The sequence below is a fragment of the Pipra filicauda genome, unplaced genomic scaffold (genome assembly GCF_003945595.2).
Source record: "Pipra filicauda isolate LSUMZ 115617 unplaced genomic scaffold, ASM394559v2 scaffold88_size2543281_pilon, whole genome shotgun sequence".
NCBI lineage: Eukaryota > Metazoa > Chordata > Aves > Passeriformes > Pipridae > Pipra > Pipra filicauda.
This window is the reverse complement of record NW_024105075.1, coordinates 1,931,117-1,944,542: the sequence shown is the minus strand read 5'-3', so window position 1 is coordinate 1,944,542 and position 13,426 is coordinate 1,931,117. Positions and strand designations below refer to the sequence as shown.

The window sequence follows — 13,426 nt, the reverse complement described above, 5'->3', positions numbered from 1 at the left end:
CAATGGAGTCAAAAATAAAATTCAAAGTTCTGGGTCTCAGGTTTTAGCTTGCTAAATACCATGTGCCCTTTTTACCCCTTTCAGCCCAGGAGCTAAGGTATTGTCCCATACAAGAATGAGTCACCATTCCACACCAAAGAAAGCCCAGCATGCAAAATGTGTATGTGGAATTTCCTTCTATACAAAGTAGTTTAATGTTACCGAATAAATCAAAGAGGAGCAAATTAGGCTTTCTTTTCTTTCAAACACTAGGTCAAGCATCTGGAGGAAAGTATTGTGGGAATATGTAACTTGACTCAAAGGAAAACAGGGAGGTTTCCAGTAAATGTGTTCCTACACTAAGCTCACAACATATCATGCAAGCACAAGCATGACTGCAGAGCTTTTATTTTACAGGGAGAAGGACCATATAATTTCACCACTGTTTTGCATCCCTGACAAGAGGATGTTCTCCTCCAAAACTCTGGCCACATTAGACTTAACAAAAGGAACAGTAAGTCCTCTGAAAAGTATATAGCAAATAAAAATACTTTTCTCATTATTTTAATAGAAGTGCTGCAAAAGACTGAAACAAAGCTTTTGCTAGCGTGCAAATGATCCCAGTCCTACATCTGAGCAGAAGGAGCCTTAACTCTGGGAAACTTTTTCCATTTCAAAAAGATGCCTGTGCCTGTTCTGCACCCAAAAAAAAAAAAAGCCTAGGACCTGCAGAAGTCTTTTCTTCTCAGAAGATAAAGAGGTTGGCTTACAAAGAACAGGTGATCACCTTGGGCTATGCATTCATTCCAGCAGATGAAAGATCGACCATCTGGAATAGGACACTCTCTCCAGAACAAGACAGAACTAGATTCAAGTCCCTGTTCCCCTGATTCGGACCAGAGTCTTGAACTTCAGCTTACCTCCGCAGCAAGCATGTACATACCTCTTAGTCACTCTTACTCAATACAGAGATATAAACTGACAGCCTCATTGATAGATTCATTTTTTTCTTGGCTTGTAGTTGAAGACTTAAACAAAATTGCCAACTCTCATCTTACCCTGGTACAGCTCTCTCTGCTAATACTGGCAGATCTAAGAGGTATAAAGAGAAATAGCTAACTCCTGGGCTAACATGCTAAACCCATTCTGCTTAAAAGACTTTAGACATCTATACCACTTCATAGATATTCAAGCCATGAAAGTTCCTGCAAAACTGTGCTGTAGTTGTGTATAGTTGTTTAGTTGTGCTAAACTGTGTATAATTGTGCCCACTTGATTCACAGTTCTGCCCGAGATGTAGAGTAGCGGCCAAGAGTGAAAAGTAGCAAATCTGCACTCAAGATACACAATAGATCTGTCCCAGACAGAGCAGATACAACAAAAGTGATGATTTTTTTAGAAAGTAAAATTTCAGTCACTGCCTGTATTCAGATGTCATTTGATATCAATGTTTTAAAGAATATTTTTCCATCGGAACCCTGATTATTGACCATCAATCCAACAGCATATCAGTATAGTGCCACAGCTTTGTCTAACAAAAGCTAACAAAAACAGCAGCTCTGGACATGTCCTGACATTCATTCTTGTCTCCAGCTGGACAGGTAGATGTACCCTAAAATAACCTTGGTGTGTCACAGCTGGAATTTCCTTATGAAATTCCTTGGTCGTGAGTAATCTATACAACCCAAGGCTCTAAGTCGTTAATCTTCTGTTGTTGTAAGCCTTTTAACAGCTTCAGCTCAACCACTAACCTGCTTCAATGAGCAAATCATCTGTCTTCTTAATGAGACCACTGATTACAAAAGTTAGTACCCAGTAAATTAACAAAACTGTTCTTCAGTATCTGTTGTCCTTCTGAAAACATACCTGCCTCCTATAATATATCTCTTTCATATTGAACTCTCACAGAATCAATACACTCAAGCTGTATGTACTTATATACTTTTAAACAGTATGTAACTCTAATTAATACATACATTAATCTGTAAAGGGATTACAGGGTGGATTTAGGAAATGTTCCCCTCCCCACCAATGCAGGGAAGTACTGGAAGAGCCTCAGCCTAGAACATAATTTATATAGTTGAATAAAGAAATTAATATTCTTTAGATCTCTTATGAGCACCTTAGAGAATCTTAAATTTCCTCTGAACATTACCATCAATTTGTAAACAGCTTATTCAGTTGATCTGACCATGAAAATGATAATATAATCTAAAGAATATTCTCCCCATGTTGCTGGGATGAAAAGCACTTTTCCAACTCTACTAAGACAATGACACTATAAACAGATGTGATTTTCTTAATGAGTGCAACACTTCATTGAAATAATAACTGGAAACACTGTACAAACAGTTTCACATCTACTATAAAGCCATTATTCAATTGAGTTCTAGTTGCTTACGAGGAGTTTCAAAAACTATGGTTTAGTGCAAATGTGCCTCAAATGCATCTCAAAAGTATGCTGGAGGAAAAAAAGCTATGATAAATTACTTCAAATGGCTTTACATACAGAACTTGCTTTCTATATTATAATTAATGCTACTAATAAGCAAACTTCTCAAAAAAGCGGGTGCATTTTATAGCTGAATATTTCAATACAGATTTTTCATCTATTTTCTGTCAAAGCAACTTTTGAAAGGGAATGAAATACTTAAATCGCATAAAAATACAAATATCCAGTTTTACTTTTCCCTAGGCTTATGTGTGTGATTTGCATGCAATGATAAAATTAGAATTGCAAGTTTGCACAGTTATTTTTACTCTAGCCCACATTTGATACTAAAATAATTTCTGTGTGTTTTAGACAACCATCTTGTTTTCTTTATTTGTCAGTACATTGTATCTCATTGTAGGAATTCAATGAGATACAAGAGAAGAAGCTTACCTTCCTATTTAGAATCTTATTTAGTACTATTAACTTTCTACTCCCTAGCAAAGCTGAGGTTTAGGAAACCTAACACCTATGGTAGGTTCAGTGCCTTAATTAAGCACCTTATTCTAACACATCATCAAGCAGGAATGGGGGGAAAAATCACTGTAATTTAGTTTTTGTTTTTCTTTATGAGTCTGAGAGTACCAATATGATTAGAGCACTTTGCAAACACTATATTCACCACAGAAGAAGTTGGCACTGTGAGCTACTGAGAAACACCAGTTCCAATATACCAGTCTAACCTGGTCATTGTCAGCTTCCAGTGCCAAAATCAATTAAGCAGCTCACATATAACAGAGTTTGAGCACAGAACTTTTTAAATTATATGACTTTTTCAAAGCTCTTTTTTTCCTTCAGACCACAAATCTGAAGAGAAATGAGAGCACACCAGAAAACTGAAACAAAAGCAGTATGGAGTTTCTGATAAGGGTACTTAAAGTATGAAGTAAAAATATATGCATGTACATCATGTACACACACCCCAATTTTACACCCTCCAGAACACAGCCAGACTAAAGGAATCCCTTCTCTCACCCACAATAGTTCCAAACTGAGCTTTTCTCCAGTGAACCACCCAGCTGTCACGTATTTTCCCTCTTCCAGACCATCTGCCTTTTCTGGGAAAAAATAATTATTTTTCATCTCCTTCTGAACTATCAATCCAAATCAATCCATGCTTCACCTGCCCTCTGTGGACCACAGAACTCCAACAACCACACCTTAAAGAATACTTTTAGCTACTTTATCTGCCCAAAAATCTCTTCTGCATCCACATGTCATCTACCTTCCCTAAGTGAATCACTAACTTCTGTCCTCAAACTCAGATTAAGATAATGACTATATACTTGAATGGCAGGAGAGCTCACCAGTTCTCTTAGTCATCCAGTCTAGCTCCCCATCACACTCCACACCTCATTCACTGTACAGGAAAAAGAGTTATTGGGGTAGTTAGTACCAAATTCTGTGATTAGGCTGAGAACACTTCCTTCTTTACAGGAAAGTACAAGAATCATCAAAACCCAATTAAACTACATTTATTTTTGCTACTGATGTTGGAAATCCATGTGAGGTTGTACAAATCTGAAGAGATCTTCTTTAGAAACACAGTGGGTAGCACCAAGGGAGCCCCTACTCCATTTCCCATCACATGCCTGGGACAGAGTATATGTAGAGAGGAATTATGCATATGCACATTCAAGCTGGGGTTTTGGGTTTTTTTTCATAATTCTAGAGGAGGACAACCTAGAACTCTGCTTTAGGCAAAATTCCCCATTGGTCATCTCGGAAAGAGCAGCTTTACTTCCAGGTAGGTTATAAAGCCCCCAGCTTTGAACAGTGACACTGGCCCAGGCTGAAAGAAACACACAGCCCTGCAAACCAGCAGCATTTCTGCTTCGACATGGGCTGCCAGGAGGCCAATCCAGCTAGCAAGCTCTCCAAGTGCAGGGAGAGCAGCCTGGCAGGGTGTTCAGGCATCTGATTTACAGACTGCATGCCATCCCTTTGAGGAGGACAGATCATCCAAGAAAACACAGTTTGAGCTCCCCAGGAGGGAAAGCTGGTGAAAGCTTTAGCGCAAGGGTACTTGCTGAGAAATGAGGGTCCTGTGGAAAACATGCAGAGCATACCCATTTCACTCCTACACTGAGTGCCCATCACCCCGTGTTTCTAAGAAAGCAAGGTAAAAGTAAGCTATGCTTTTAAAAATAATAAAAAAAGACGTGTAGCACATGGACATGTAACACATAATAAGAACACCACACCCTGAACATGTTGTTCCTCTAACATTTACAGTGAGCCCAAGGGACTGGGTAGTAAGCCAATGCCAATGAATCTGCCATCACTTTTGTAGCAGCAGGATGAGATGGGAAGGTCTGAAAGTCTGGATCCAAGCAGTACTCACTACAATTCAGCCTGCTGCTTTTCTCCTTTGAAAGGAGGGGGAATCGCTGCCTGGAACAGTGAACTCTGCCCAGCCAGTCAAATCCTGACACCTGCACGTGCGTCGGATCAGCTCTCAGACCACATGGGAGGAAGGGAGGGAGAGGAAGGGATGGAAGCTCACAGCTTCCTGAACGTATGCAACCCACCACCCCTCCACAGCAATGTGTGCATTTTTCCCAGGGAAAGCTAGTTACCTGAGTCAGCTAAACTGAGAAGCTATGACAAGCCTTACCCATGTTCAGTAGTGCCTTCTTGGCGACTATTCGTAATGAAATCAATAGTCTAGTTGGGGGCTTAGCAAATATACCCACACTGTGGACTGCAGATCTCTCTTAGATCTGGGCATGGGCTGCCTGGACTGAAGGGAAGAGACACATCACTCTCACCCTACAATAACCAGTAAATTGTAGACTGGGAGAGGAAGCAAACCATGATTAATTATTGCCTGCACTAGCTGTAAGACATTCCCTACCCAGAAATAAAGGGCAGATGAGGAATGACCTGGGCTTCTGCAGTCTCTCAGACAACATTTCTCTTTGTTGTCACCTCTAAAAGCATATCCTCAAAGTCTAAAGGCATATCCTTGCCTCAGAGCAGTAACTGCTGCATTATACTGCTCAGGATGGATATGAGCAGATTGCTCTAACTCCTGCTAAACTGAAGTCACTCATCTCCTAAATAGCAGCAATTGCTAAGTACCACACTTTTCAAAAGGAGAAGAAAAGCTGAGTGCTTTTTTCCTTTCCATTTTTGGAACTGTACTGTAATCTGTGCAGCTACAGAACTGCAGCTGACACCACAGCACCCTTTGCAATGACTGGAGTAAGCAGCAAAAATATCCACTGAATTTTTGGAGTATCAGTCCCGACATTCCCCTCTCCTCTATGCCCACGTATCTGTAATCTTGCTTCCAAATCCTGAAACACAACAGAAACATTCCCTGGCTTAAAAATCTTCTTTATTTAAGCACCTAAACTTTTAATTGTGCTTTGTAGATAGAGTTTAAAGATATACGGAAATTCTGCCAGATGTCCATGGCTAGCGGGTCAGCTGAGGAACAATTCAATCTAGAGGACTTAGCCTGGCTAATTACCTTTTTCGCTTCTGCACACCTACTGATACAATTACATATTTAACTACACCAAACCAGACCTTATATGTTGCTGAACAGAATAGCATGAAGCTCTAAGTTTTCATCATTCTCTTTTCCTTTGTGCAGCTTTATTTCAATAGGAATGAGTTTGCAGATGAGCTGAAAAGTATTTCTTTTCTAAAGCACGTGCCTTTTTTCTCCTGTCCAGTGAACAGAATATGGAATAAATTATATACACAAAATGGCAAGAGACACGAGGACTAGGTGGGATTTTTTTTGTTTCTTGCTGTTATTATCCTCTGCAGCTTTAGATTAATATGCAATCAGAACAGAAATCTTTACTAAGAGAACAATATTAGGAGACGTGCTATAAGCAGAGCAGTCAAGTTTCAGTGCATTTTCAATCCAGTTATTAACATCTGAATAAATACTTTCAGAAGCATTACATGGAATGCTGCTTTCTTCAGTGTAACTTTCGATTGAAAACACAATTTAAAAGAAAAAAAAACCACTGAATTCCCTATCCAGACCATTCTTTTTAATTCACACTGAAAAGTTCCAGCCAATACTTACATCCAAATATACCAGCAATAAAGTAATTTTAAGACAATTTAAAGTAAGTACTTGATGTACTCATATACCTTATACATTATTTAAATATGCCCTAAAACCCAACAATTTGGTAAAAAGCATCCTGAAGTCATCTGCTACATCCTATGTGTCTAAGATATTAATAACAGCAACTGACAGCTAATGACAACATAATAATTTAAGTGCGTTGACAATTATTGACCTGAACGCACTTCAGAGAAATGTAAATGCCAGAGGAGAGCAGTTACAGCTCCATGAATAATGTGTGCCCTGGATTCTGACCATCAGCTTTGCTATTTCAGTTTTGTGACCTAAATCTCCCTCCCCAGTCAGAAGAAAACAAAAAAAACCCCAAACAAGAAATGTCTTACTTGTTCTGCCTTCTCCAGTGATTTTCTATCCGCCTGCAAAAACTGGCAGTTCTCTCTCGCCAGCTTCTGGACCAGCTCAATCCGTCCGATGTCATCTCTTCCCTGAAGCTTGCATAAAACTCCTGCCTTAAGGGTGGGAGAAAGAGCAAACAAATACTTAAATCCACAATCCCAGGACATGACACCGCCACAAATTTCAACCTTAAAAGAAATGCATCTGTTTTCTCATATTTGCGGTACTTCAGTGCTGCTTGCTGAACACAAACAAGTCGCTGCTTCCCAGGAAACAACTGGAGAGGAGTGGAGGCACATCTGAATCTCCAAATGTATCTACTTTGGAGGGAAGAAGGCAGGGCTAACTAAATCAACCGCTCCTCTGAGTGCAACTATCAGATATGCTGTGTTTTATTTGTTCCTGTCAGCCTGTTTCCTGTTACATAAGAGAACAAGAGCAAGAGGTTAAAAACTCATGGGAAAGTTAGCCAGGAACAGCTCTGGAAAAAGACTGAAGTGCAACAAAAGGCAGTCCTAAAAATAACAGGCTACAACTCCCTCTGCTCCCACCCCAACCATTTTTCACGTATGCAAGACTCAAAAGATAAGTTGTGTCACATTTATTTATTCCGTAAATAACAAATCAGTCTCTCTTGATTTTGTTTAGGGAAGAAAATTATATTTGCTTTAAAAGCTATTTTTTTGGCTAATATTCTGACAGTTATTCAAGTTATGCTTGTAGTGTTTTGCCAAAACATTGAGCACTGGTTGTTTTCTAAAAATGCCATATATATATATATATAAAAATGGATTCATGCTTGCACGCAGGCGTAACAGAGACCCATTGCAAAGTTAGTTGATATGGGCTAAATTGCTCCCTGAAAAGTCAGTGGCTAATATCACTGTCCATGCTTTGCTTATAGATATAGCCTCTGCATAACTGAGACCTGGCGCGATGATACCACACAGCTTTTATTAGCCCAGGTGTTTCCTGTGGGAACAGCATATGCTTTGGGAGGGCCCATCATATGGCACAGCTATGGTATTAGACTTCAAAGACAATCTGCAAATAAACATTTTTTCCCCACTTCCTCCACCATTTTCTTGCTACTATTCATCTTGAGTTTAAATGAATAGCTATCTACTCCAAAATTCACAACACATCTTGTGAGTCAGGCCTAAAAGCTACGGATGCCCTGACTGCTAACCCATAGTGCCATGCAGGCTCCAATTCTTTGGCCTTAAGAAATTCCTGCCCATGAAGGTATGAGAGTGCCCACTCAAATAGTCTGCTGGTTTCTCCAAGGAAGAGGGAAGTGGGGGTTAAGACTTCTTCAGTTGAAGAAGAAAACAAATCCAGTTTACGAATAAGTGCTTTAACACTGATGGAAAAAATAGGCTTCACAACCAAGTACAAAGAGTCATCCTTACTGAATTCATTGAAATAAATTTGTACATGCCTACATTCTTCCAGTCTGGATGAAGACATCTCCTCACAAGCCTGTATTATATACTTCAGCTCTGGTGAAGGAAAGGATTTCAGATACAGCCTATACAGCCTGTACCCTGCATGTCCTCTGCTCTTCCTGAATCCAGCCTCCTGAGGAACCCAGCTTTCCCATGTGACTGGTTTGAAGGTCAGAAACCCACTGAGAACAGAAGGAATTGCACTGCCTAATCATAGAATCACAGAATAGAATCATAGAATCAGCCAGGTTGGAAAAGACCTCTGAGATCATCAAGTCCAACCCTTGATCCAACACCGCCGTGGTTACTAGACCATAGCACTAAGTGCCACATCCAGTCTCATCTTAAAAACCTCCAGGGACGGAGAATCCACCACTTCCCTGGGCAGCCCATTCCAATGCCTGATTACCCTCTCTGTAAAAAATTTCTTTCTAATATCTAACCTAAGCCTCCCCTGGACGAGCTTAAGACCATGCCCTCTTGTCTTACTGACAGCTGCCTGGGAGAAGAGACCAACCCCCACCTGGCTACAACCTCCTTTCAGGGAGTTGTAGAGAGTGATGAGGTCTCCCCCAAGTCTCCTCTTCTCCAGGCTAAACAACCCCAGCTCCCTCAACCTCTCCTCACAGGACTTGTGCTTGAGTCCCTTCACCAGCCTCGTTGCTCTTCTCTGGACCTGCTCCAGCACCTCAGTATCCTTCCTGAATTGAGGGGCCCAGAACTGGACACAGTACTCGAGGTGTGGCCTCACAAGTGCTGAGTACAGGGGAAGAATCACTTCCCTGCTCCTGCTGGCCACACTGTTCCTGATACAGGCCAGGATGCCATTGGCCTTCTTGGCCACCTGGGCACACTGCTGGCTCATGCAGCTTCCTGTCAATCCCAACTCCCAGGTCCCTCTCTGTCTGGCTGCTCTCCAGCCACTCTGTGCCCAGCCTGTAGCGCTGCATGAGGTTGTTGTGGCCAAAGTGCAGGACCCGGCACTTGGCCTTGTTGAACCTCATCCCGCTGGAATCAGACCATCTCTCCAGTCTGTCCAGGTCCCTCTGCAGAGCCCTCCTGCCTTCCAGCTGATCGACACTCCCCCCTAGCTTGGTGTCATCTGCAAATTTGCTTATAGTGGACTCAATCCCCTCATCTAAATCATCAATAAAGATATTAAACAGAACTGGGCCCAACACTGATCCCTGGGGGACACCACTAGTGACCGGCCACCAACTGGATGCAGCACCGTTCACCACCACTCCCTGGGCCCGGCCCTCCAGCCAGTTCATAATCCAGCAGAGAGTGCCCCTGTCCAAGCCGTGGGCTGCCAGCTTTTCCAGGAGTATGCTATGGGAGATGGTGTCAAAGGCTTTGCTGAAGTCCAGGTAGACACATCCACAGCCTTCCCCTCATCCACCAGGGTCACCTGATCATTAAAGGAGATCAGGTTGGTCAGACAGGACCTGCCCCTCCTAAACCTATGCTGGCTGGGTCTGATCCCTTGTCCATCCTTTAGGTGCTGTGTGATTGCACTGAGGATGATCTGCTCCATAACCTTGCCAGGCACTGAGCTCAGGTTGACGGGCCTGTAGTTTCCCCGGTCCTCCTTCCGGTCCTTTTTGCAGATGGGCGTGACATTCACCAACTTCCAATCATCTGGGACCTCCCCAGTGAGCCAGGACTGTTGGTAGATGATGGACAGCGGCTTGGCAAGCTCTCCCACCAGCTCCCTCATCACCCGTGGGTGGATCCCATCTGGTCCCACAGACTTTGAGGATTCAAGTGGCTCAGCAGGTTGCTAACTGTTTCCTCCTGGATTACAGGGGGGCTATTCAGCTTCTTATCTCTTTCTACAAGCTCCAGAAGCCAGCTGTCCTCAGGACAACCTGTCTTACTGTTGAAAACTGAGGTAAAGAAGGTGTTAAATACCTCAGCCTTTTCCTCATCTTTGATAACTACGTTCCTGCCCATGTCCAATAAAGAATGGAGGTTTTCCTTGCCCCTCCTTTTGCTATTGATGCATCTGTAGAAAGACTTTTTGTTATCCCTAACAGAAGTGGTTAGATTGAGTTCAAATTGGGCCTTCGTCTCTCTAAATTTCTTTCTACATGCCTAACTATATTCCCAAACTCTTCCTGAGTAGCCAGCCCTTTTTTCCATGATTGGTAGGCTCTCAAGGTCCTTACATTTTCTATGAGATTAGCTCCTTATCTTCTAAATCGCGGACACTGGTTTGTAAACCAGTTCAGACACACCGTTATCACCTGCAGATCAGCACTAAGACTGATTTTATCAAATGTGGAAGAATATAGTGAACTAGTTGTCCAGACTTGTTTAACCAATAGAGAAAAAGAGGTACTTAGGAAGAGAAATTTTTTTTACTCTACAGTAGACTCGTAAAAATGGTCAAATCAGTTGTTTCCTAATATTCTGCTTTTTCTCAAGGAATTTAAACAGGGAACCTAAGATTTGCAAGAAGTCTGATGTCTGTGCTTTGCAACACTTTGATGGTTTGGGGACATCAACTAGAGCCAAACCTGCTTTTTTCACGGCTGCAGGATGCTTCCAGCAGAGAGTGTTACATCTTGTGCTGTAACCCCAGAGGCTTGTAGGTTAAGGATGACTCAAAGCATTATGGCCCACTAGGGCTTTGAGACTATAAAGATTTAGAGTCTCTCTGGATCTGGGATCTTAGTACTGTGTAGGCACTTCTTACACCTTCGTCTTGTGCTGTCGTGGTTTAGGAATGGTACTCCCCAATTTAGTGTTCCCACGGTGACTCTCTAAACCACATGCCTCTTGCTCACTCCTTCCCTTTCACCTCCCCCTCCCCCTCTGCAGTGAAATGGAGAGGAGAATTGAAGACACAAAAGGTAAAGATCTCGGGTTAAAATAAGAACAATTTACCAGAAACAGCAATGAGATACGAAAATGAACAGTAACAGCAACAATACTGACAGAGGGTACAAAAAAATAACAATTCCCACAGAAACTCCCCAACAATAGACAATATCTAACTGCTCCCTCTGCCATGCTACACTGACCTGAGTAAGCTCTAGGTCCTGGCCATGGCCATACTGGCTACTGCAAAAATTAACCCTGTCCTGGCTGGAACCAGGACATGTGCCCAGACAAGGTAGACCATGACCTACGAGTGGCATATGAGTCCCTTCTGAACAAACATTTATTGATCTTCAGTGTATGAAGCAAAGCCCAATGGTTAAAGCCACTTACGTTAAGAAGAAGAAGGGGGACTTCAGTTTTGGGGTAACAGTTGGTTTCAGTATATTCAAGGGGAAGCCAGTTGATATAATCTTTTTGGATTTCAGTAAAGCTTTCAATACTGTCTCTCACAGGATCCTTCTGGACAAAATGTCCAGCACACAGCTGGATAAACACATCATGTGGTGGGTGAGCAATTGGCTCATGAGTTGAACACAGAGGGTAATAGTGAATGGAGTGACATCAGACTGGTGACCTGTCACTAGTAGGGTTCCACAGGGCTCCATCTTAGGCCCTGTGCTCTTCAACATCTTCATGAATTACTTGGAAGCAGGACTGGAAGGGATATTAAGCAAGTTTGCAGATGACACAAAACTCAGAAGAGCTGTTGACTCCCTGGAAGGCGGGGAGGCCCTGCAGAGAGACCTCAACAAATTACAGGACTGAGCAATCACCAACCATATGAAGTTCAACAAGAGAAAGTGGCGGATTCTGCACCTGGGATGGGGCAACCCCGGATGTATAGACAGATGGGGGAATGAGATGCTGGAAAGGTACCTGGGGGTCCTGGTCTATGGCAAGTTGACTATGTGTCAGCAGTGCCCTGGCAGCCAGGAGGGCCAACTGTGTCTGGGGGGCATCAGGCAAAGCATCGCCAGCCAGTAGAGGGAGGGGATTGTTCCACTCTGCTCTGCACTGGAGTGGCCTCACCTTGAATATTGTGTGCAGTTTTGGGCACTGTAATATAAGAAAGATATTCAGGGCAATGAAGATGGTGAAGGGCCTTGAGGGGAAGCTGTATTAGGAGCAGCTGAGGGCGCTTGGTCTGTTCAGCCTGGAGAAGAGGAGGCTGAGGGGAGACCTCACTGCAGTTACAACTTCCTCGTGAGTGGAACAAGGAGGGGCAGACCCTGATCTCTTCTCTGTGGTGAGCAGTGACAGGACCTGAGGGAATGGAATGAAGTTGTGTCAGGGGAGGTTTAGGTTGGATATTAGAGAAAGGTTCTTCACCCAGAGGGTGGTTGGGCACTGGAACAGGTTCCCCAGGGAAGTGGTCACAGCATCAAGGCTGTCAGAGTTCAACGAGCATTTGGCTGATACTGTCGGGCACATGGTGGGACTCTTGGGGATAGTCCTGTGCAGGGATAAGGGTTGGACTCGATGATCCTTGTGAGTCCCTTCCAATTCAGCATATTCCGTGATTCTGTGAACAGTCTGAACACATGGGTCTTGCTCTCTTTCACCACTTGCCTTCTGTCTGTGTTCACACAGAGCATATTACTGCCTTCCACATAGATGAGCATCCCAGGGATGAAGTAACTCTAAATGCAAGCCCATTAGCCCTGCCACAAATATGGTCTGTATTCAAATTGGCAATTTCATTGAAGAATCATATTGTCCTATTTCAAATAACCACCAAGTAGAGATACTACATTTTAACATGTCCCCTTCTCTGCTAATAGTTCATTAATTGAAAGAATTGAAGAGAACATGAAAAAGAAACTGTTATTGGGTTTCAAGAGGATAAAAAATTTCTCAGAGGGTTAAGGTATTATTAAATTAATTGTACATGCTTGCCTCTGGGAGTAAAGAATGCACCTGAAATACAAAAGGTTAAACATGTTTTTTCATAATGAAGAAGAAAGCTATGAATCCTTCCCTTTTAATTCTGATTTCCTCACTTATGCTGACTTTCCACTATAAATCTTTCTGCTAAATACTCCGAAGAAAACCTCCAGGTCAATTAAATAATTGATGACAGTTTCTAAAAACTGTTTTGTAAGATGTTGACAGTCTCTGATTACTGGTCATTTTCACTTGTCAATATAAATTTAATTTTGAAGCAAT

General features: G+C 42.4%; 1 protein-coding gene across 1 annotated transcript in view; it reads right to left on the bottom strand.

Moving 5' to 3' along the window:
- The window catches only part of RAPGEF5 (Rap guanine nucleotide exchange factor 5), a 163,051-nt gene that overhangs the window by 85,677 nt on the left and 63,948 nt on the right, over positions 1-13,426 (bottom strand). Inside the window, exon 9 of the mRNA XM_027738414.2 lies at positions 6,911-7,036. Within this exon, the coding sequence (XP_027594215.1) occupies positions 6,911-7,036 (126 nt within the window). The remainder of the gene's footprint in view (positions 1-6,910; positions 7,037-13,426) is intronic.